Consider the following 21,253-nt stretch of genomic DNA (forward strand, 5'->3'; position numbering starts at 1 on the left):
GTCAATATGTTATTAAAAATTTGATGTAGATTATAACAGGTATTTGAGTTGGGAAATTCTTAGTAATACTATTGATCCAGTTTGATACTAATGTAGTCCTGAAGTATATAGAGGTGTGAATCCCAAGTAAGGTTTTTTAGTTTTTCTTTTTTTTTAAGTAGGCTCCACACCCAGCATGGGACTTGATCTCACAACCTTGAGATCAAGAGTTGCATGCTCTAACTGAGCCAGTTAGGCACCCCACCAAACTTGGTTTTTGACCCCTTCCTTTTCCACTCCGGAGGCATTAAAGATCTTGGACATGGAAACAGATCTGGTTTTAGTTCTGGTGTTGCCATTGACTGTGTGATGTTGAGTGACTCTTGAAGGGCCTTAATTTTGTCACCTATAAAGTGAGAGCTTTTGGATTATGTGATATTCAATGTTCTGTCACACAAATTTCAAAGTAGGGCTAATTTAAATTAAAAATGTGCATATGTTTCATGAAACTGTAGGAAGAACCATTAAACTGAGTGTTTCACAAAATCAAAGAAAGATAAGGTGTTTGCAAGACCAAATGGGGTCTGGTACCCTGGTTCTCTTTATGTTGTTTCCAATTCCCTAATGTCTTAATTAGCTTTTTCAATATGACCACTTCCCAGAGTGCAACTGAGATCTCTACAAAGGCCTTTTTTTCTGTTCTCTACTTTAGTCCAGGGGATCCTTTTGTATATATAGGCACTCAGTAAATATTTGTTGAATGAGTCCACAGTGTGTTTGGTGCATAACTGAGTTTATGAAATAATGAGTTTGCAGTGAACAGTTACTTTGTTTATGTACTGTAATTTTAGATTTACAGTACTAATCAGAACCTTCTCAGTATAGATTTGGCTGCTCCCTGTTAACTTCTGTGGTTTTATTTTGACCTGTAGCATCTGGAATTCAGTTCATACAAGTTAAAAATGCTCTCAGTCAGCTTGGCTACTATGTTGGCCACTGCCTGTGAAGATTTAAAAACAGTTCTAAATAGTCTCACTGTTTTATTTTTTATTTTTTTAAAGATTTTATTTATTTATTTGACAGAGAGAGACACAGCGAGAGAGGGAACACAAGCAGGGGGAGTGGGAGAGGGAGAGGCAGGCCTCCCATGGAGCAGGGAGCCGATGCGGGGCTCGATCCCGGGACCCTGGGATCATGACCTGAGCCGAAGACAGACGCTTAACGACTGAGCCACCCAGGCGCCCCAGTCTCACTGTTTTAAATAGTCTCCTGTACTAGATAGAGCAAGTCCCCTTTATAAAATCATATCTGTAGCCTCAAAACAACATCAGGAAGTTCACAGAAGCATTAATGGGCTTTCATGACCCCTTAACGAAATATGTGATTCATTCCTGCTAGAAAGGGAAGGAACATAAGAGATCTCAAAGGTTGAAATCATTCATGTCTATTGAGTTCTTTTCATTTGTTAAAACTGTATTGGTAATAGTTGGTGATGCTTGGCTCTTGGTAAGAGCATGTTTTTCAGAAGGCAGTTACTTCACCCATGTTTTTTGGACCATCTGTCCTAGTCATCTTCTGGTGATAAGAACTACTCCAGTTCATTGGATATGCTGTACTCTTTTAAGGGAAGCCTTTGCTTCTCTTTTGTTGATGAATATATTAGCATGTCATCCAGATAATTGCCCACAAATGTGTCTTTGGGCCTTGGTTTTCCTGTCTTTAAAATGGATGAGACTAAATGATTCCCAGGTCTCTCTCTTACAATTATTAATATTCTCTTGATGTTTTAATTCTGTGACCATCTTGTCAGTGTATTCTAATATGAGGAACTTTATTTTGCATTAGGCTGCTTTTATTCGTGATGAAATGATGCCAGGAGAATGGGACGTTTGTGTTACTTCTTATGAGATGGTAATTAAAGAAAAATCTGTATTTAAAAAGTTTCATTGGCGATACCTAGTCATTGATGAGGCTCACAGAATAAAGAATGAAAAATCTAAGGTAAGCCAGTTTTCAATATCATTGTTAAAGTTTTCTTTTAACTACCATGTCTGTTTGTTTACTTCTGTGTATTCAAAATTAAAAAGGGTTGGAAGATTGTGATTTTATTCACAGAATGTGAATGAAAATCAGTTTTAAAAATGGTTTTAAAGTTTAAATTATTGAATATGAGACAAATGAAAATTGAGCACAGTTTTTAATATAAAGAAAATTAGGTGTTCATTTGCTATACTTGTTGCAGCCTAACTCTGTTATGCTACAGTATTTTAGTATTTTGGTAATATTTGGTGTACAAAAGTCATTTGCATTGATTTGACTTTTATTGAGGAGCCTACCAGCTTATGTATATTCATAAGGATTAAAAAAAACATTTCTTGGAATTATCTGATTTGTGTGAATTAGAGTGTGGTGTTAATTTTGAAAAATATGAATATTTCTTGCCATTCAACTCCATCAACAGTAGGAAAAGCCATCAGTTATTATGATGAGCCTCTCTTTGGATTACTGGGCTACTTTGGGAGAAACAGGGACAGAACTGGAGGAAAACTACCAGGTGGATCATACTAATTTCAAATTGAAACTAATAGCCAATAAAAAAGGATGCATGTTAGAGAATAATTATTTGAGTGTATAAAAATGTGCATTTTTATTTGATAAGGTTACTATTCTTTTATGCTTTTGTGCTTTAATTTTTATAGTTTTATGTTTGTTTATTTTTTAAAGATTTTATTTATTTATTTGACAGAGAGAGATACAGGGAGAGAGGGAACACAAGCAGAGGGAGTGGGAGAGGGAGAAACTGGCTTCCCGCGGAGCAGGGAGCCCGATGCAGGGCTCGATCCCAGGACCCTGGGATCATGACCTGAGCCGAAGGCAGACGCTTAACGACTGAACCACCCAGGCGCCCCTATAGCTTTATATTTAGAAAGTTAATGTAAGTTAAGAAAAATGGGTGCAACTCCGGTGCTTAGAAATTGTCATCAGGCCAAGTTAGAACTTGGCTAGGTATGTAGATGAACATGATTGGCAGGGAGAAGGAGATATTATTGTGTAAAGTGACTAGCCTGGATTCCATGGAGTTTTGACTGTTTCTGTGGACCCAAAATGGAGAAAATAAATTTTTTGAAGTGAGGGAGGGGTCTGAGGTATGACTATGATTTGCATTCTTGTAAGTGTAGAAATGCCTAGGATATTTTGTTTAGTTGTGATTCATTGTGGCAATGTCACCTGAGCTAGGATATTTTCCTAGTTCAGAAAAATAATTTTCAAGTTTTATTTTATTCAAAACATGGTTGGATAAAGAACTGAATTTTGAGAATTCTAATAAATAAAGCGATGTTAACATAATTATTTTTCTAGCTTTCTGAGATTGTTCGTGAGTTCAAGTCAACCAACCGCTTGCTCCTAACTGGAACACCTTTGCAGAATAACCTGCATGAACTCTGGGCATTACTCAACTTTTTATTGCCTGATGTCTTTAATTCTGCAGATGTAAGTTTAAGTCATGTTTTAAATATGATTTTCTTATGTTCACAGACATCTGTTTTCAAAGCATAGAATGTAGATTGAAATTTATAGTTCTTTTTCATTTGTAATTCTTTATCTGTGTGTTTTGGTTTTCTCAGAAAAAAAAAGCTCTTAAGCACAAATTTTTCAAATGGGGTTATTTAGAGAAATAATGTATCTTTTCTTTGAGATTATTCTGCCTGTTAAACTTTGCCTATATTGCATTGCTGTCACAATTTCTGATATGAAATAGGCTGAGTTCATAATAGTAAATTCAAAATTTTCTTTTAATTAAATTGGAAGGGCTTTCTACATACTAGTTTGGTAGGTGGAGTCTTTAAAATGGTCTTTAATTATTGTAGTCATTAACATTTGGTGAGCACTAAAGAGCTCATAATTAATGTGTGATTAGAAAAACAGCATATTTTGTAAACGTGTGATTTACATTGTTTTTATCATTAACACAAGGTTATGCTAGTGCAGCAAACTGAATTGAATGATTTAAGGATTTTGGAACTTGATTTTTCTCATTACTGATATTAATTGATAATAAAAAGTACCAAGTTCAGCTATCCATTGGTTTGTATACCTTATCTTGCTTTGGTTTATTTTTATTGTTTGTTTAAAATTTTTGTTATCATTATATGCCTTCTATTTTATATTCTTATTCCTACTCTAACTCTTAACTGGATAAATGCTACTATGATATGGGGAAGCCTATTAAAAGACTTTTAAGGAAACAGTGCTGGTGTAGTTCAAATTTTAACTCCTCCAGTATTTTAGCTATTTTTGAGAAGTAAATAATATTGACCATGATAGTGAACGTATTTTTGAAAGTGCTTTTAAAATGAACTACTGTTGTATCATTGTTTAAGAATTTGTGCAATATTGAATTTATTAAAAAAAAAAAACCAAACCAACCCCCTGTGTGCTTACTGCAAAATTTTCACCCCTCCACAGGACTTTGACTCTTGGTTTGACACTAAAAATTGTCTTGGTGATCAAAAACTTGTGGAAAGACTTCACGCAGTAAGTAATAGACAAGAAAATTTAGTAATTTAAAATATATATACCAACCCAGAAAACAAATTGCCATAGAGTCCGTTTGAACTTGTGGGTTTACCCCCTGGCTCAGTCTCACTGCTTCTCCCTTCCAGTCTTTCTGACAGCCTCTTTGGGAAATGAACTCTACTCTATTTTCAGCCTGTTTAGGGAACAGCTTTTTTACTTCAGCTCTCCTGCATGGATAATGTGGTCCTCTCCAGTAGAGGCTGTTCATACTCCCATACCCCACAGGTCCTTAAGATGGCATCAGTATTTTTCTAGTTCCCCAGTGCCACTTGTAAGCCACTAGTTCTGCACCATCATGTACAGAACTCTTTAAGGTGAAGTTATCTTGCAGGTCCACCTTCCACCCATTCTTTTCTCTGTCATCCACTCATCTACAGGTGACTCCCTCACATTCATTAAATACCCGTTTTCCATTCTTTGATAACAACTTCTTATATCCTTTTTAGCTCTTTCACTCATGTTACTCCTTCTGTACTTAATTCTGTTACCTTGCAGAGACCTCCAGTCCTTGGACCCCTGCTTTTTCTCATCCATCACCTCATTTCTGTTGTTACTTTACTTTCCTCTCTCTCTCTTTTTAAAAAAGACTTTATTTTTAAGTAATCTCTACACCCAACATGGAGCTCAAACTCACAACCCCAAGATCAAGAGTTGCAGGCTCCACTGACTGAGCCAGTCAGGTGCCCCTGTTGTTACTTTTTTCTCTACCAAACAATGAGCCCATTTTCTATCACTTGAACCACGCTTTTGCCAATACTCCCAAACTTTCTTTCTTTTCTTGTCTATCTGCCATTTCTGCCCTGGAAGCCCGACACTGGAATACTGTAACTGTCTCTGTCTTCTGGGTTTGAATTCTGCTTCTACCACTTACTAGAAGAGTGCCTTGTTCTGTACTGGAACTGTTCAACACTGATAAAGAAGGTTATACAATTGTACAGGTTGGAGCAACTCCAGTTTCATGTTCTATAACATAAGCTGGGGTTTGATGATGTCAGCAATCCTTCAACGTGGCCTTCTGTGGCATTCTTTCCCATTTCTGGTAACAGCTGCCTCAGGCCTTCCCCAATCTCCCCAAGACTTCTATCCCAGATACTCTCTGCCCCCTTCCTTTCTCAGTAAGTAGCATCATTATTTTCTCAAAGAGAAAGGAGAAGTTATTAGGTAGGAACTCCTTTAAAGATATCCAGCTTCCAAGGATATCTGCATCTGTGTTACCTTCTTTCTGAAGGGAGAGGTGTTTTCTTTGGTCATTGGCTAAGACTTTGGACATGAACCCTGGATCTCATCTCTCTCTGTTTCCTTATGGGACCTTTCCCCATAATTTATCCTTTTTATTGACTGATTTTTCTGGCTCTCACTCTATATTGGCTCTTTGTCCTAACATGTAAACATGCTCAAGTATCTCCCTTATTAAAATCCAAACCCACACCCATACGCACCCACCCTCACGCATATACAAAATAGTACTCTCTTATCATTGTGTGGCTGTGATTCTGGTCTCGTCTCTTGATAGCTAAGCTTCTTGAAAAAGTGGCTTATTTTCTCCATCTCCGCTACCTAATCTCCTGTTTACTCTTGACTCATTGACCACTGGCTTCTATCCGTTCTACGCAACTGAAACTTATCTTGGAAGGTCTTCAGTCATTTTCCAGTTGCTGAATTCAGGGTATACTTTTTGCTCAGTATTTTGGCTTCTCTGTACTGCTTAGCACTTCTAACCACTCCTGCATGAAACCCTTTCCTACCTGGTTTCTGGAGTACAGAATGGATTCTCTCTTGGATTTTCTCTTACCTTTTTGGCCACTCCTATCAGTCCCCTTTATGGGTTTTCTTTCTCAGTCTGTCCCTGAAAGTTTAGTGTTTTGTAGGGCTTTGTCTTTGACTTTCTTTTTATGTGCTCTCCCTGGGGATCCGCTCCCATGGTTATAGCTACCACCTATCTACTTAGAACTCCCAAATTTATCTTTCCATTATTTCTTGCCTAGTTTCTGCATATCTCACTGTCTTCTGAGTCTTTCTGTCTAAATGTCTCACAGGCAGTTTAAACTCTTAAAGAATCTTAGACAATTTTAAGAGGCTCAAACCAGAGATCAGAAGTTGTCTTTCACTCTTTTCTTTTCCTTACCTCCCATAGATCTCTAATAGTAATAGCTTCTATTTACTAATGTCTACTGTGATTAAGCTCTACACAAGTACTATCATAAATTTTCACAGCAGCTTTGGAAATAGGTATCATTATTCTCATTTTAAAATGCTTGTCATATACATATACTATAACTTTTTGATGAATGGTTGAGGAAAGAGGCTCAGAAAAGTTAAGGAAGTTGTCCAGGCTCTCACAACAGCTAATCAGGGACTGAGCTGATTTTAGAATCAGCTTGATCTGGGTTTGAATTTGGCTTCTACCACTTACTAGCAAAATGACTTTGGTTGAGTTAATACAATTGAAGGACACCTGGGTGGCTCAGTCGGTTGGGTGTCCGACTCTTGGTTTCAGCTCAGGTCATGATCTCAGGGTTGTGAGATTGAGCCCCATGTTGGACTCCACACTGAGTGCAGAGTCTGCTTGAGATTCTCTGCCTCTTCCTCTCCCTCTGCCCCTCCCGCTGCTCATGCTTTCTCTTTCTCTCTCTAAAATAAATAAATATTTTTATTTTTATTTTTTAAAAAAGTTTTAAACATTTTTTTTAAAGATTCTATTTATTTATTTGACACACAGAGAGAGACAGCGAGAGCAGGAACACAGCAGGGGGAGTGGGAGAGGGAGAAGCAGGCTTCCCGCCGAGCAGGGAGCCCGATGTGGGCCTCGATCCCAACACCCTGGGATCATGACCTGAGCCGAAGGCAGATGCTTAACGACTGAGCCACCCAGGCGCCCCTAAAGTAAATAAATAAATAAATAAATAAATAAATAAATAAATAAATAAATAAAATCTTTTTAAAAAAAGAAATAAAATTAAAGTAATCACATTTCCCTTAAAGATTTATTGTAAGGATTTTGTACTCTCTGTTGTAAAGTTCATGGTGCACTATCTGGCACATTGCACGTACTCTATATAGATGATGGTAGCACTATTACTTTCCTGTGATAGAGTCTGTCTGGCAGGTATATACTGATTATTTCATCTTTTTTCTCTATTCATCCATATCTTCCTTAACATTGAACTATTTTCTCTTCATTCATATATTTAACTATTTTGAAATGGCCTGCATTTTTATCTCACTTGTAAAGACTCTCTGATTCATACTCTGACTTCAGATTTCCTCTAAGATTAAAAAATCTTGTTGTTTCACTTAGTGTAATATCTTCTAGGTACATTCATGCTGTCACAAATGGCAAGATCTCATCCTTTTTTATGCCCGAGTAACATTCCATCGTGTGTGTGTGTGTATTATATTTACATACATACGTGTGTGTCTGTATTCATATATGAATACAGACACACATATATGTAGACCACATCTTCTTTATTTATTCATCTATCAATGGACACTTAGGTGTTGCTTCTGTATCTTGGTTATTGTAAATAATGCTGCAATAAACATAGGGGTGCATATAGTTTTTCAAATTAGTGTTTTTATTTTCTATGGGTAAATACCCAGTAGTGGAGTTATTGGATCATATGGCATTTCTATTTTTGTTTTTTTGAGGAACCTCCATACTGTTTTCCACAGCGGCTGTACCAATTTATATACCCACCAACAGTGTATGAAGGTTCCTTTTTCTCCACATCCTTGCCAGCTCTTGATATTTCTTGTCTTTTTGATACTAGCCATTCTGACAGATATAAGGTGATATCTCATTGCAGTTTTGATTTGCATTTCCTTGATGATGAGTGATAATGAGCATCTTTTCTTAGTGTGTCCGTTGGTCATCTGTAGGTCTTTTGGAAAAATGTCTGTTACCATCAAAATTATTCCTATACAGAATAAAAAAACAAATGTATGACAAGAACTTTTTTTTTTAAAAAAAGATTCTTTCATGCTTATTCAATAGTCAATAATCTTGTCTTTTTAATGTATTTTATGCTATCAAATTATGAATATCTAATTTAGGTCCCCTGTTCTGATTTTTTAATGGGCCATTGGTTCTTTTGAGAAAATTGGCAACTGGCATTGGTAGTGTTTTTCAGGTTATGCTTTGGGAAGTAAATTTCACATTAGTGTGTTGTCAATGAAATACATGGTTTATAATATTAAATATCTTATAAACTTTTATAAAAACTATCACTTTTTAGGTTTTAAAACCATTTTTGTTACGTCGTATAAAAACTGATGTAGAGAAGAGCCTGCCTCCTAAAAAGGAAATAAAGATTTACTTGGGACTGAGTAAAATGCAACGAGAATGGTGAGCTATTTTATTTCCATTGGAATTTATTTATGTGTAAGGATTTATTAAAATTTAGCTTTGTAGTGGTTCAATTATGCCCTTATTTTTTTTCAGTTGTGCCTTTAGATCAAAATTTACATTTTATGTTTAAATGGCAAGTTAAGTAGTTCAAATATTTTAATAGAAAATTAGTGAATATTTTATTTAGCCTTTGGGAGAGAGCATGGGCCTTGATTTTATAGGCCCATATTTTTTTTTAAATATTTTTTAAAATCTAAATTCAACTAATTAACATATAATATATTATTGGTTTCAGAGGTAGAGGTCAGTGATTCATCAGTCTTATATAATACCTAGTGCTCATTATATCACATGAACTCATTAATTATAGACCTGTATTTGAATCCCATGCTTTGTCCCTTAGTAGCTATTTAGCTTGGGTAAATCATATAACCTATTTCCCTTCTATAAAATGGGGATAATAATACTTAGCTTATGAGTCAATGTCAGGGTTAAAGAGGCTAATGTGACTTGCACATTTGTCTGGTATTCTTTTTCCGTCTGTGAAAATAGTAATAACCGTAATAATAAGTAATAATAAGATGGATGAGAATAGCAGTTGTAGATATTATAAAAATAGAAGCTGAATTGGTTTGATAAATACAGGCAAAGCAGGAAATTGACAAGAGAAGTCACAAGGAATCATAAATTAGACATGCTTATGTAATAATGCTGCTAAAAGAAGCAAAATGTTGTGGGGCACCTGGTTGACTCAGTTGGTTAGGCGTCTGACTCTTGATCTCAGCTCAGGTCTTGATCTCAGGGTCATGAGTTCAAGCCCTGTGTTGGGCATGGAGCCTACTTAAAAAAAAAAGAAGCAAAATGTTGCTAATATATGTTACAAGTGATCTAATTTTATTTGTAATGACTTCTCTACTACTGAAACCAGTATAGGGTGGTGGTGAAGAGTATATTTCTCTGGATTCAGACATAAGATCAAACTCTGACTTTGTCCCTTTTTGTGGCCCTGAATAGGTTGTTTCACCTCTCTTAGCTGCCTGAATTTCCATTCGTAAAGTGGGGGTGATTCTAGTACATACCTCAGAGTTGTGAAGATTTAACAAGATGATTTATATAAAGCCCTTCACATGATATCTGGCACTTCCAATAAAATTTGGCTATTAATATAATTAAATATTAATTACTGTTCAGGTGGATACATAGGTCTATTTTCACCTGGGTAAAGGCCAACAAAAGATAGTGAAAAATGTTTATGGATCAGAAAAAAATGCCTTACGAAGATTAGGTATAAGAAATTTGATTGTTGGGGCACCTGGGTGCCTCAGTTGTTAAGCATCTGCCTTCGGCTCAGGTCATGATCCCAGGGTGCTGGGATCGAGCCCTGCATTGGGCTCCCTGCTCCTTGGGAAGCCTGCTTCTCCCTCTCCCACTCCCCCTGCTTGTGTTCCCTCTCTCGCTGTGTCTCACTCTGTCAAACAAAATCTTAAAAAAAAAAGAAAGAAGTTGTGATTGTTTTTAGCTCAAACAAGAAAAAGTTGGATGCCAACTTTCAGCAAATATTGTAGTTATTGAATAATTAATTATCAGATATGGTTATCTGAGTAGTTATCAGCTGATCGCAATTTGTAGCAATGGATAAAGCAGGAGGAAACAGGTTTGTAGGCAACATACAAGTTAAAATGTTCAAAAGTTTCTTGGTTTTGCTGATCAGATTTAGTTTCAAAATCGAATTTGTTTAAATAGGACTCTATGCTAATCAGCAAAGGGATTTGCTTGATGACATTGAACTCTTTATTTTTAACTTTAAAAAAATTTTGTTTATTTATTTGACAGAGAGACACAGCAAGAGAGGGAACACAAGCAGAGGGAGTGGGAGAGGGAGAAGCAGGGTTCCCACTGAGCAGGGAGCCTGATATGGGCCTGGATCCCAGGACCTTGGGATCGTGACCTGAGCCGAAGGCAGACGCTTAACGACCGAGCCACCCAAGCACCCTTGAACATTTTTTTTTAGATTGCTTTAACTTTTTATTATTACAAACAGTGTTGTGATGAACACTATTTCACTTATATGGCTATCTACAAAGGACGAAATTGTAGATGTAGAATATTCACATTTTAAAACTTATTACCTATCTTGCCAAATTGCCCTTTAGAAAGACTGTACTAACATATCCATGTCAGTTTATAAGATCTTCCTATTTCACCACATATTCACCAAAACTGAGTATTTTTTTACTTTTTTTTTCAAATTTTTATTTAAATTCTAATTGGTTACTATATAGTGTAATATTTGTTTCAGGAGTAGAATTTAGTGATTCATCAATTACATATAATAAATGATTAATTATAGTTAAAAATTTTAGGTATACAAAAATCCTGATGAAAGATATTGATGTGTTAAACTCTGCTGGCAAGATGGACAAGATGCGACTCTTAAACATTCTGATGCAGCTTCGAAAGTGTTGTAATCATCCTTACTTGTTTGATGGTGCTGAACCTGGTCCACCTTATACCACTGATGAGCACATTGTCAGCAACAGTGGTAAAATGGTAGTTCTTGATAAACTGTTGGCCAAACTCAAAGAACAGGGTGAGTTACAAATCTATACATTAACATGAAATGACTTTATATTAGTGACTTGTGTATGAATAACATTTTGCATATTTACCCATCATTCATTCACTTATTCAGCGAACATTGTTGAGTACTTATTATCTGCCAGGAATTGTCCTATGGGCTGGGTATACAAAGATGCATAAGACAACAGTCTTTGCCTTGGATAAACAATGTAGTGAGGAGGAACAGTGGCAATTCGTTGTGATAAGTGCCATGATATGTTGAGAAACAGAGTTGGGGAAATCTTCACAAAGGCGACATTTGAAGTGAGTCCTGGAGAATGTCTAGGAGTAAATCATGGGAAAAAGGAGGGGGAAGCGTTTTACAGGGCAATGAAACAGAAGTGTGAAAAAGGAATGCAGAGCTTACAGCATTTGGGGTAGAGTGGCAGTTGAGGAATCTGGGAAGTTGGATGGGGCCAGATTACGAAAGGCCTTTTAAACATGCTAAAGAAGTTTGGACTATTTGGAAGGCAGGGAGGGAGGTGTGTCATAGAAGATTTTGCTGTCAGCTGACGTGATCAGACTTGTATGTTTGGAGGAGAACCTTTGAAGCAGTATGGGGGTTCTACTGAGGATGAGAGATGAGAAACAGGAGACTAGCTGGGAGACTATTGCAGTAGTCTAATGAAACGTTGTGTGGACCGATCACTCATCCTCAGGACAGAGAAAAGGCAGAATTTAAATCATCTCAATATGTGTGGAGGGTTTTGAAATCCTTAAACGTGCATAACTCAGCAATGCATAATTCTGTATAGCATTCCTCAAAGGTGTATATGTGTGTGTGTTTCATGAAGTGTTCCACTATATATTTATATTACATGTGATGTTTACTTATATTTTTGTAACTTTCAAATTAGTTTTACACAAGTTGAATAACTTGCTTTTTGGGGGGAAATGTTTTAGGTTCAAGGGTTCTCATTTTTAGCCAGATGACTCGCTTGCTGGACATTTTGGAGGATTATTGTATGTGGCGTGGTTATGAGTATTGTCGACTGGATGGACAAACCCCACATGAAGAAAGAGAGGTGAGGAAAAGAAAGTAAAACAAAACTTTAAAAATCAGAGTTCAATTAAGCCATGTTTTTCATCATTAGGTAGTTTTGAACTTTGGCCTTTTTTTAAATAGCTAGGTGTGTTGAATTTCTCACTAACACCTCTCTGTCTCTCTGAGATCTTCAATTTGGCTTGCATTATACTGACTCCTTACAAAGCATCCTTTTCAAGGTCTTCAGAGACATCCTCACTTACCTAAAGGATACTACACCATTGCACCCTTACCTCTTCTAACCACAGCTCTTGACCTTCTAATTACTGTTTCTCATCCTACTCTTTAATCTCTTGATTCTGCCATTTTCTTTTCTTGATTTGCTTCCTGCAGTAGACCCTCGCCATTTGTGGAGTTTAACAGTTGAGATTTTTCCAGTTTATGAGTAATCCTAAAGACTCATGAAACTAATTTGTAAAGGAAATAATCTGTGTTAGATTTTTGTAAAACTGAAATTGGACAACATAGGTATAGGTGTATCATGCATTTGGATCTTGGAATACCAAAAGGCTGGTGTATAGGAATGAGTTACTTAGCTAGTGAGGAAGCCTACCTAGCAGCCAGTGTTTCTCAAATTTGGGAATTCTTACAGATCTTTAGATTATCCCTCATGAATGTCATGGGTCTAATGTATTTTAAACCCTTTAAATACTTTTTTGGGGGGAGGGCTTTTCTAATTTATCTTCACTTTTCTGTGGTCCTTCAAGGCTCTGTCTTTGGTCTCTCTTTTAAGTCTATCCTCATGCTCTGGGCAAAGATTGTGATTTCATGGTATAGTGGAAAATGCATTGAACTTGGTTTCAGAAGACCTAAATTTCAGCACCAACTCCACCACTTTGTAGTGTATGCAAGCTGTTTAATTCTCTGAGCCTCAGTATCTTTAACTATTATCAGGGTAATATTAATACCTAGGCTGCTTTTTTTCTGACAATGTTATGAGGATCATTGGGTATAATAGATATGAATGCAGTTTTTAAAACTCTGTAGTGCAGGATATACTACATGTCATGAAATTGCACACAGGCCTTTTACCTCTCAGTTTTAAGGCCGCATCTCAGGCCACAGAGACTCTTAGTCCATGTCCCTCTCCTTCTATAGCTTCAGTGAGCACTCTGTCCCTTGTGTGCTTCCTTATTGAAGCTTGGCTCTAGCATAGGATAGGGTCCATAGCGGGCACACAGGCCCTTTTCATATTAAGGGTTTACCTGCTACCCATTGTGGGGAAACATTTTTGATAACATTTACAAATAATGGGGGTGTTTCAAAGTTTACACAGGTCCCTGCTCTATAGTAGTTTACTTTTTCTGAAATGGTAACTTGAAGCTTTATTGGGCTTTTGCTGATTTATTCCTCAGAATGGGTTTCTTTCAAATCCACATTAAGTACAAGCCATATAGTGCTATTCAAAATGACCCTTTTTCCTGGAGTGAAGATGATACTAAGGCAGAAAAGTAGGTGCTTTCTGACCTCAAATAGCCAATTTGCATTTCTGACTGATCTCCCTGTTTATGAACAATGTGGACTTTACCTAATTATACCCAAATTATTCTGGTTTCTTAAAATTTCCAATAATTTCTCCCTTCAGAGGCTTTGAATTGCATATGTTGAATTTAGGTACAGCAAAGTCAGAGCTGTTCTTTTTTTTTTTTTTTAAATGCCCCACTTTCCCATTATACTGTTGTCCACCTAATCGTTTCATCTATTTTCCTAGTAAGGAGGAGAAGCCACATTTGATTCCTTACTCTAACTATTTGCCAGCTGTTAATAAGCAATTCTTTTTCAGTAGTTCTCAGATTTGCCCTTTCTTCATTGCTACCGCTAAATTCAGCTAGCGAAGTCTCTGGTCACCCTCTGACTCAGTTCCTATAACCTTTACTTAATTGGCCTCCTCGCTTTTATAGGGAAAGGATCTAACATTTGTCAAGCAGCAACTCTAAGCTAGGCAATGTATAGTTCCAACTGAATTCTCCCAGCAGCCCAGTAAAATATAATTTACTGGTATCATTTTCTCTACTTGAAACTGTCTCAGAGAGGTTAAATGCTTGCTTAGAAACACATATGTCGTAAATGGTAATGAGTCACACCAGGTTTTTGCTCTTTCCTCTACACCAAATTGCCTCTCACTACACCATGCTGCTTTCTATACTGCCCCCTCTCCATGCTATACGGACTGCGGCAGTGAGCGTCACCTCTGCTGCAAGTTTTGACCATGCCATTCCATTCATTAAAAATATGACTTCCTGTATTTTCTGATTATCAAAGTAATATATGACTGCTGAAGGAAATTTGTAAAATAAAAGTATTTCTGGCCAATTTCTTTTTGTATATAGAATTTATATAAATAACGGATATTATACTATATTAATATAAAGTTTGGTAACATTTTTACTCAGCATTATGTTGTACTTTCCTATATCAGTAATAAACTTCATTGTAAAAATAACTTAAGTATAATATTACATCCAGTGGATGTACTATAAATAATTTATTTCCCAATTGTTGATCATTTAGGTTGTTTCCAAGTTTTCACTATTATAAATAATGCTAAAGTGAAAGTCCTTATACATAAATCTTTGTGCACATTTCTGATTATTTCCTTAGGATAAATTCCTAGAAGTGGAATTACTGGGTCAAAGGGTATGAACATTTTTAAGACTCTTGATGCATATTGCCAAATTGCTTTCCAGAAAGGTTGTACCAATTTCCATTCCCTGCAGCAATGTATGAGAGTGCCCGTCTCACCGCCCCCTCGTCAACATTGAGTATTATCATTTTTTTAATCTTCAAAAAATGGTATTATGTTTTAATTTGCATTTATTTGATTACTAGTGAGATTGAACATTATTTTTGTATTATTAGCCATTCATATTTGTTCTGTGAATTGTCTGTTCTTTCCTTTTTTTTTTTCCTTATTTTTCTATTGGGGTCTTAGTGTTTCTAATTAATTTGTATGAGATCTTTATATAGTAGGGATATTAACATCCCATTAATTTTAAGACTCTTTACTGAATATCCCTGGATTACCTTACTGAATTTCCTCATTACTTCCCTATTTGCCCCTTGTCACCATATGGAAATAAATCTACTTAATCTCCCCTTTATCCAATTCTCTCATTCACATTTCTGAACCTTTTTCTTTCTTGTTGGTCTTCCAAACTATACCTTCTTTGTTAATCCTATGTAAAATAATGGGAATGAAGTTGAGATAGCTGACATTTTGCCTCCTAGATATTTTTTAGCTCTCACTCCAAACATTTTTACTATTGTTGCTTTAAGTAATTTAAATGATTTGCTTGCCTAGTTAAATTTGTCTATACGATTGTTCTGAGTTTGTCTCTATTGATGTAAGCTTCTAAATATTAGGAACTTTATGTAATATACTTTCTACAGCAATTCACACAGTACAGTATATAGATATATGCTTAAGTATTTTTGAGATGGAAGAATATCATAAAGTGGGCTTTTGAATATGTATGTTAAAAATATTTCTTAAGGACTCTGTTAATATAATTTTATTTTTGTTTTTCTTCCATCTCCTGTGTCAATTAAAAAAAGGAAGCAATAGAGGCCTTTAATGTTCCTAATAGTAGCAAATTCATCTTTATGCTGAGTACCAGAGCTGGAGGTCTTGGAATTAACTTGGCAAGTGCTGACGTGGTTATACTGTATGATTCAGACTGGAATCCACAGGTTGATCTACAAGCTATGGTTAGTAATCTTTAATGATGCCAGAAATTTATTTTAGCTAGGAATACTATTGTTATTTATGCAGCACAGATGTAACTTATAAAAGGGCAACAACAATTTTTGGGAGGTTTTCTAGATGTTAAAATAGATTATCTTGGAAAACAAAGATACTGTGCTAATTACAAAAACAAAAAAGAAAACAGAAACACACACACCCCAAATCCAACTACAGCATTTATGTGTCTATTTTGGCATTTATCATGAAACAGAAATGTTTTTTCCCACTCCTGAATATTGAAAAGGACATGTACATATGTCTTAATGAAAAGGGTTAAAAAGTTAATGTATTGATATTAATTCTTTTGGATTACTAAATACATTAAAATCCTTAGCACTAAAATTGGGAGAGGTATGATTTCAACTTTTGTAATAAAACATTTGGGATGAGGAGGTAAAAAGGTAACAACGGAATATATTCCAGGAAAACATCTGATACCTAAGGACACCATTGGAAAATATCCTACCCTTTTTTCAAGAAAAATTTCAAGGAGCTATTTCTTTTATCTGTCATCATGCTGTCATTTACTGAATTAGAGGTACAACTTCTGTCAGTGTGACTCACATTTTGAGATAAAGAAAAGTAATTTCAGAAGTACAAAGATGCAAAATAGCTATGCACTCAAAATCCCAATAAATTATGGGATAATTTACTATCTTTGGAAGCAATTAAAGTCATACGTCAATGAGGCATGGCTTAGAAGTCCTTTTTAAAAATTTTATATATTTATATTTTTTGGTGCTGAAACCCGGGAGTGAACGCCCCACCTTCCTTTTTTTTATAACAGAATTAAAACATATTGACTATCAGGACATTTTAATTTTTTTTTTAAGATTTTATTTATTTATTTGACAGAGATGTAGTGAGAGAGGGAACCCAAGCAGAGGGAGAATGGGAGAGGGAGAAGCAGGCTTCCCGCAGAGCAGGGAGCCCTATGTGGAGCTCGATCCCAGGACCCTGGGATCATGACCTGGGGAAAAGGCAGACGCTTAACAACTGAGCCACCCAGGCACCCCAAAAACTTGTTTTAAATTAGCTAGGAAACTTGATACTTCAAGAAGGTCTGATATGAAGGTTTTCATAAAGAATTCCCTCTCCTTATTAATATTCTTAAATATAAAGAACTCATGCAATTTGATTTTTTTTTAAGATTTTATTTATTTATTTGATAGAGACACAGCGAAGAGGAAACACAAGCAGGGGGAGTGGGAGAGGGAGAAGCAGGCTTCCTGCAGAGCAGGAAGCCCGATGTGGGGCTCAATCCCAGCACCCTGGGATCATGACCTGAGCCTAAGGCAGATGCTTAAAGACTGAGCCACCCAGGCGCCCTGACATTTTAATTTTTTAATTTTTAAATTTTTTTAAAGATTTATTTGTATTTGTATTTTTTTTATTTTTTATTTATTTTTTTTAATAACTATTTTTTTTTTTAAAGATTTTATTTATTTATTCGTGAGAGACAGAGGGGGGGGAGAGAGAGAGAGAGAGAGAGAGAGAGAAGCAGAGGGAGAAGCAGGCTCCCAAGGAGCAGGGAGCCCGATGCGGGACTTGATCCCAGGACCTCGGGATCATGACCTGAGCCGAAGGCAGACGCTCAACCATCTGAGCCACCCAGGCGCCCCTATTTGTATTTTTAGAGAGAGAGCAGGCCCACATGTGTGCACATGCACGAGTCAGGGGAGGGGCAGAGAGAGAGAATCGTCAAGCAGCCTGACGCAGGGCTCAGTCTCATGACCCATGAGATCATGACCTGAGCAGACATCAAGGGTTGGACACTTAGCTGACTGAACCACCCAGGTGCCCCAGGACATTTTTAAATCGAAATGCTTTTTTATCATTACTTTAGCATGGTACTGAGCTAGCTGTTTGATATGACTCAGTAGGAGTAAGCCCCAGTAAGTTACAGGGTTACTAAACTGGAAAACCTGTTGATAACACTTCATTTCCTTATAATTGTTAAGAGTATAGCTGATCTTTCATGACTTACTGATTTGAGTTTGAAATTTTAAATTTGTGTAGAGGTGTTGCGTTCTCATTCAGTGTACTTTGTTGAAATTGTTACTGAGCTCTAGTGTTTTTATATTTAGTTCAAGGGCTGTTTTGAATCTTGTTTCTTTGGTTTGTTTTTCTCAACTGCCCTCTTCCCTTCACCTGTTTGCTCTAGCAGCTTCTGTGTTTTAAAAACACTCCCCATAGCTGTTTTTGTATTATCAGAACTTGCCATCTGTCACCTTTACCAACCATAAACCATAGGACTAATTCTAGACCACTATATAGTAAGGATATTAATATGCCATTAATTTTTATTACCTTTTATTACACATCCCTGAATTGCCTCCATAAAAAGAAAGAACTGCTTGATTATGCAGACTTTTGCCACCATAGCAACCCTTGCTAACTACTTTGCCCCTCACAAAACTACTTGCTATTGTGAAAGATGTTTGCATTTAGTGGCTTAAAGTTGCTTAGAAAACTCCGTCTAGTCCTCATCTTAAAGGGGCTTCGGTTGTTGCCTTTCTGGAAGTTTTCTCTTACTGGTATAGTATAATATTGGCAGATTTTTTTGGTCACAGGGACCTCTAGATATTCCTTATTTAAAAAAGATTTATTTGAGAGAAAGAGAGCGTGCACAAGCGGGGGGCGGGGGGCGGAGCAGGAAGCCCAACATGGGGCTCAATCCTAGGACCCTGAGATCATGACCTGAGCCGAAGCCAGACGCTTAACTGACTGAGCCACCCAGGCGCCCCATAGATATTCTTAATATTCATTATCCTCCTTTAAAATGTGGCAGGTCTAGAGAGCTCAGAAACTAATTTTATATTTAGAATTTTATAGCATATGGTGGCTGTACTATATATTTTATCCAGAATACCCAATATCTTATATTAGGATTCTTTCTTTTAGGATCGAGCACATCGTATTGGTCAGAAGAAGCCAGTACGTGTGTTCCGTCTCATCACTGATAATACTGTTGAAGAAAGGATTGTAGAAAGAGCAGAGATAAAACTGAGACTTGACTCAATTGTTATACAACAAGGTATTTATACATGTAAAATAATTAGGTGGTTTTTTTTTCCTCCAAAAACACATGCAGTTTTCTTTAAAGGACATTATTTTTATTTTTTTAAGATTTATTTATTTATTTTAGAGAGAGAGAGCAAGTGTGTGTGGGGAGGGGCAGAGGGAGACGGAGACAAGCAGACTCCCTGCTGACTGGGGAGCCTGATGTGGGTCTCGATTCCAGGACCCTGACATCATGATATGATATGAAATCAAGAGTTGGATGCTTAACCGACTGAGCCACCCAGGCACCCCAAGGAGATTACTTTTAAAGTTGACTAAAATTTGCAAACTTACAGGAAAAAAGTCAGTTTTTTAAAAAAAGTGTTAATTTAAATCCATTTAATTTAAAGCCTTGCATTCAATATATGGAATAGATAGTTAAACATCAGTAGTTTATGGTTGAATGCCAGTGGCATGTCTTCTCAAGTACCTGATATTATTTAGCAGTTAAAATGTCTAGTTAAAAATTTTTTTAAAGATTTAAGACTTTATTTATGAGAGGGAGCGCACATGCACGCGTGGGGGGGGCGGGAAGGGGCAGAGGAAGAGAGGGAGAAGCAGGTAGGAGCCTGATGGACATGGGGCTCTATCCCAGGACTCTGGGATCATGATCTGAGCTGAAGGCAGACACTTACTGACTGAGCCACCCAGGCGCCCCTAAAAAATTTTTATACACATATTAGAGAGTGCCTGTTGATAGAAGGAAATTTGATCTGAAAAATGACCTTTGAAAATGAAAATATGTTTCTGTTCTTCTGAGTTTTAACTGAATTTTACGGAAGGAAACTCATATTGAAATAGAAGGTATGGTAGAAGAAAAACTTGTAGGTGTGTTCATTAACATAACTTTATAGCTCACTAATTTTCTGTGCTTTTAAAGCTTTGCTTACAGTTAAATGTGGTAGTGTCTGATTAGAACTATTATGTTGTGCTTTCTATGGAATATAATTGAATATATACAACTTTTATTTTTATTATTAGGAAGACTCATTGACCAACAGTCTAACAAGCTGGCAAAAGAGGAAATGTTGCAAATGATACGTCATGGAGCCACCCATGTTTTTGCTTCTAAAGAAAGTGAGCTGACAGATGAAGACATTACAACTCTTCTGGAAAGAGGGGAAAAGAAGGTTAGTTAAAATGATATTTGTTTTCATGATGAATTGCTTTAAAAATCAACGTATTTCAGCATGCTTAATTGGATTTGTGTTGTTTCAAATGCATGTTTCAAATGACTCATGTTCTCTCTAAGGATTTGTAGATTTATATCCAGGGGTAGTTTAGGGTTTTTTAGTTTAATTTTTGGTAAGAAAGACTAAGAACTAGAGTTTAAAATTGAGTGACCTTATATCTTATGTTTATTGAAAATAATGTTGGTATTACTTAAAAGCCAAATAAATTTCATGTTCAATCACATATCAGGACTACATTTTTGCAACCTTTTTCTTACACTGGATAACATTGCATTAACTGAAAATCTTTTGTGAACATTTCATGAAATATTAAAGCATTATTTGTTAAAGTATAATAAACTATTTCAGAATATTGCAATTTTGTGTTGAATTTACTTTTTTTTTTTACAAATTATTTTAGATAATTTCAAACATAAGTAAAAGTAGACAGAAATTATATGACTACATCTTCAGGGATAAAAGATTTTAAAGAAAGCCTAATTGAGAATACTTGAATAACCATTTAAGTATTTAAAATACTTGGAGCAAGTTAAATTTATATTCATTTAACATTAGCCTTGCATTCTTACCTTGTAAATTAACAGATTGGGTATTTCATGTCAAACCTGACTTTTAAAAAGATAGAGAACCCACAGATTTTTGTAAGTAATTCAGTGATAACTTGCTAATTTCAATGCATT

General features: G+C 36.1%; 1 protein-coding gene across 2 annotated transcripts in view; it reads left to right on the forward strand.

Moving 5' to 3' along the window:
* Positions 1 to 21,253, forward strand: part of SMARCA1 (SNF2 related chromatin remodeling ATPase 1) — a 73,372-nt gene that overhangs the window by 14,697 nt on the left and 37,422 nt on the right. The window contains exons 7-16 of one of the 2 annotated variants that reach the window (XM_028122732.2): positions 1,825 to 1,980; positions 3,340 to 3,471; positions 4,447 to 4,515; positions 8,796 to 8,905; positions 11,272 to 11,498; positions 12,431 to 12,552; positions 15,174 to 15,209; positions 16,128 to 16,280; positions 19,222 to 19,354; positions 20,362 to 20,510. In XM_028122732.2, the coding sequence (XP_027978533.1) occupies positions 1,825 to 1,980; positions 3,340 to 3,471; positions 4,447 to 4,515; positions 8,796 to 8,905; positions 11,272 to 11,498; positions 12,431 to 12,552; positions 15,174 to 15,209; positions 16,128 to 16,280; positions 19,222 to 19,354; positions 20,362 to 20,510 (1,287 nt within the window). The remainder of the gene's footprint in view (positions 1 to 1,824; positions 1,981 to 3,339; positions 3,472 to 4,446; positions 4,516 to 8,795; positions 8,906 to 11,271; positions 11,499 to 12,430; positions 12,553 to 15,173; positions 15,210 to 16,127; positions 16,281 to 19,221; positions 19,355 to 20,361; positions 20,511 to 21,253) is intronic. The other variant, XM_028122733.2, reaches the window with a different exon arrangement.

The sequence above is a fragment of the Eumetopias jubatus genome, unplaced genomic scaffold, assembly GCF_037043125.1.
Source record: "Eumetopias jubatus isolate StellerSeaLion01/CBP00866 unplaced genomic scaffold, mEumJub1_p1.0 scaffold_11, whole genome shotgun sequence".
Classification (NCBI taxonomy): domain Eukaryota; kingdom Metazoa; phylum Chordata; class Mammalia; order Carnivora; family Otariidae; genus Eumetopias; species Eumetopias jubatus.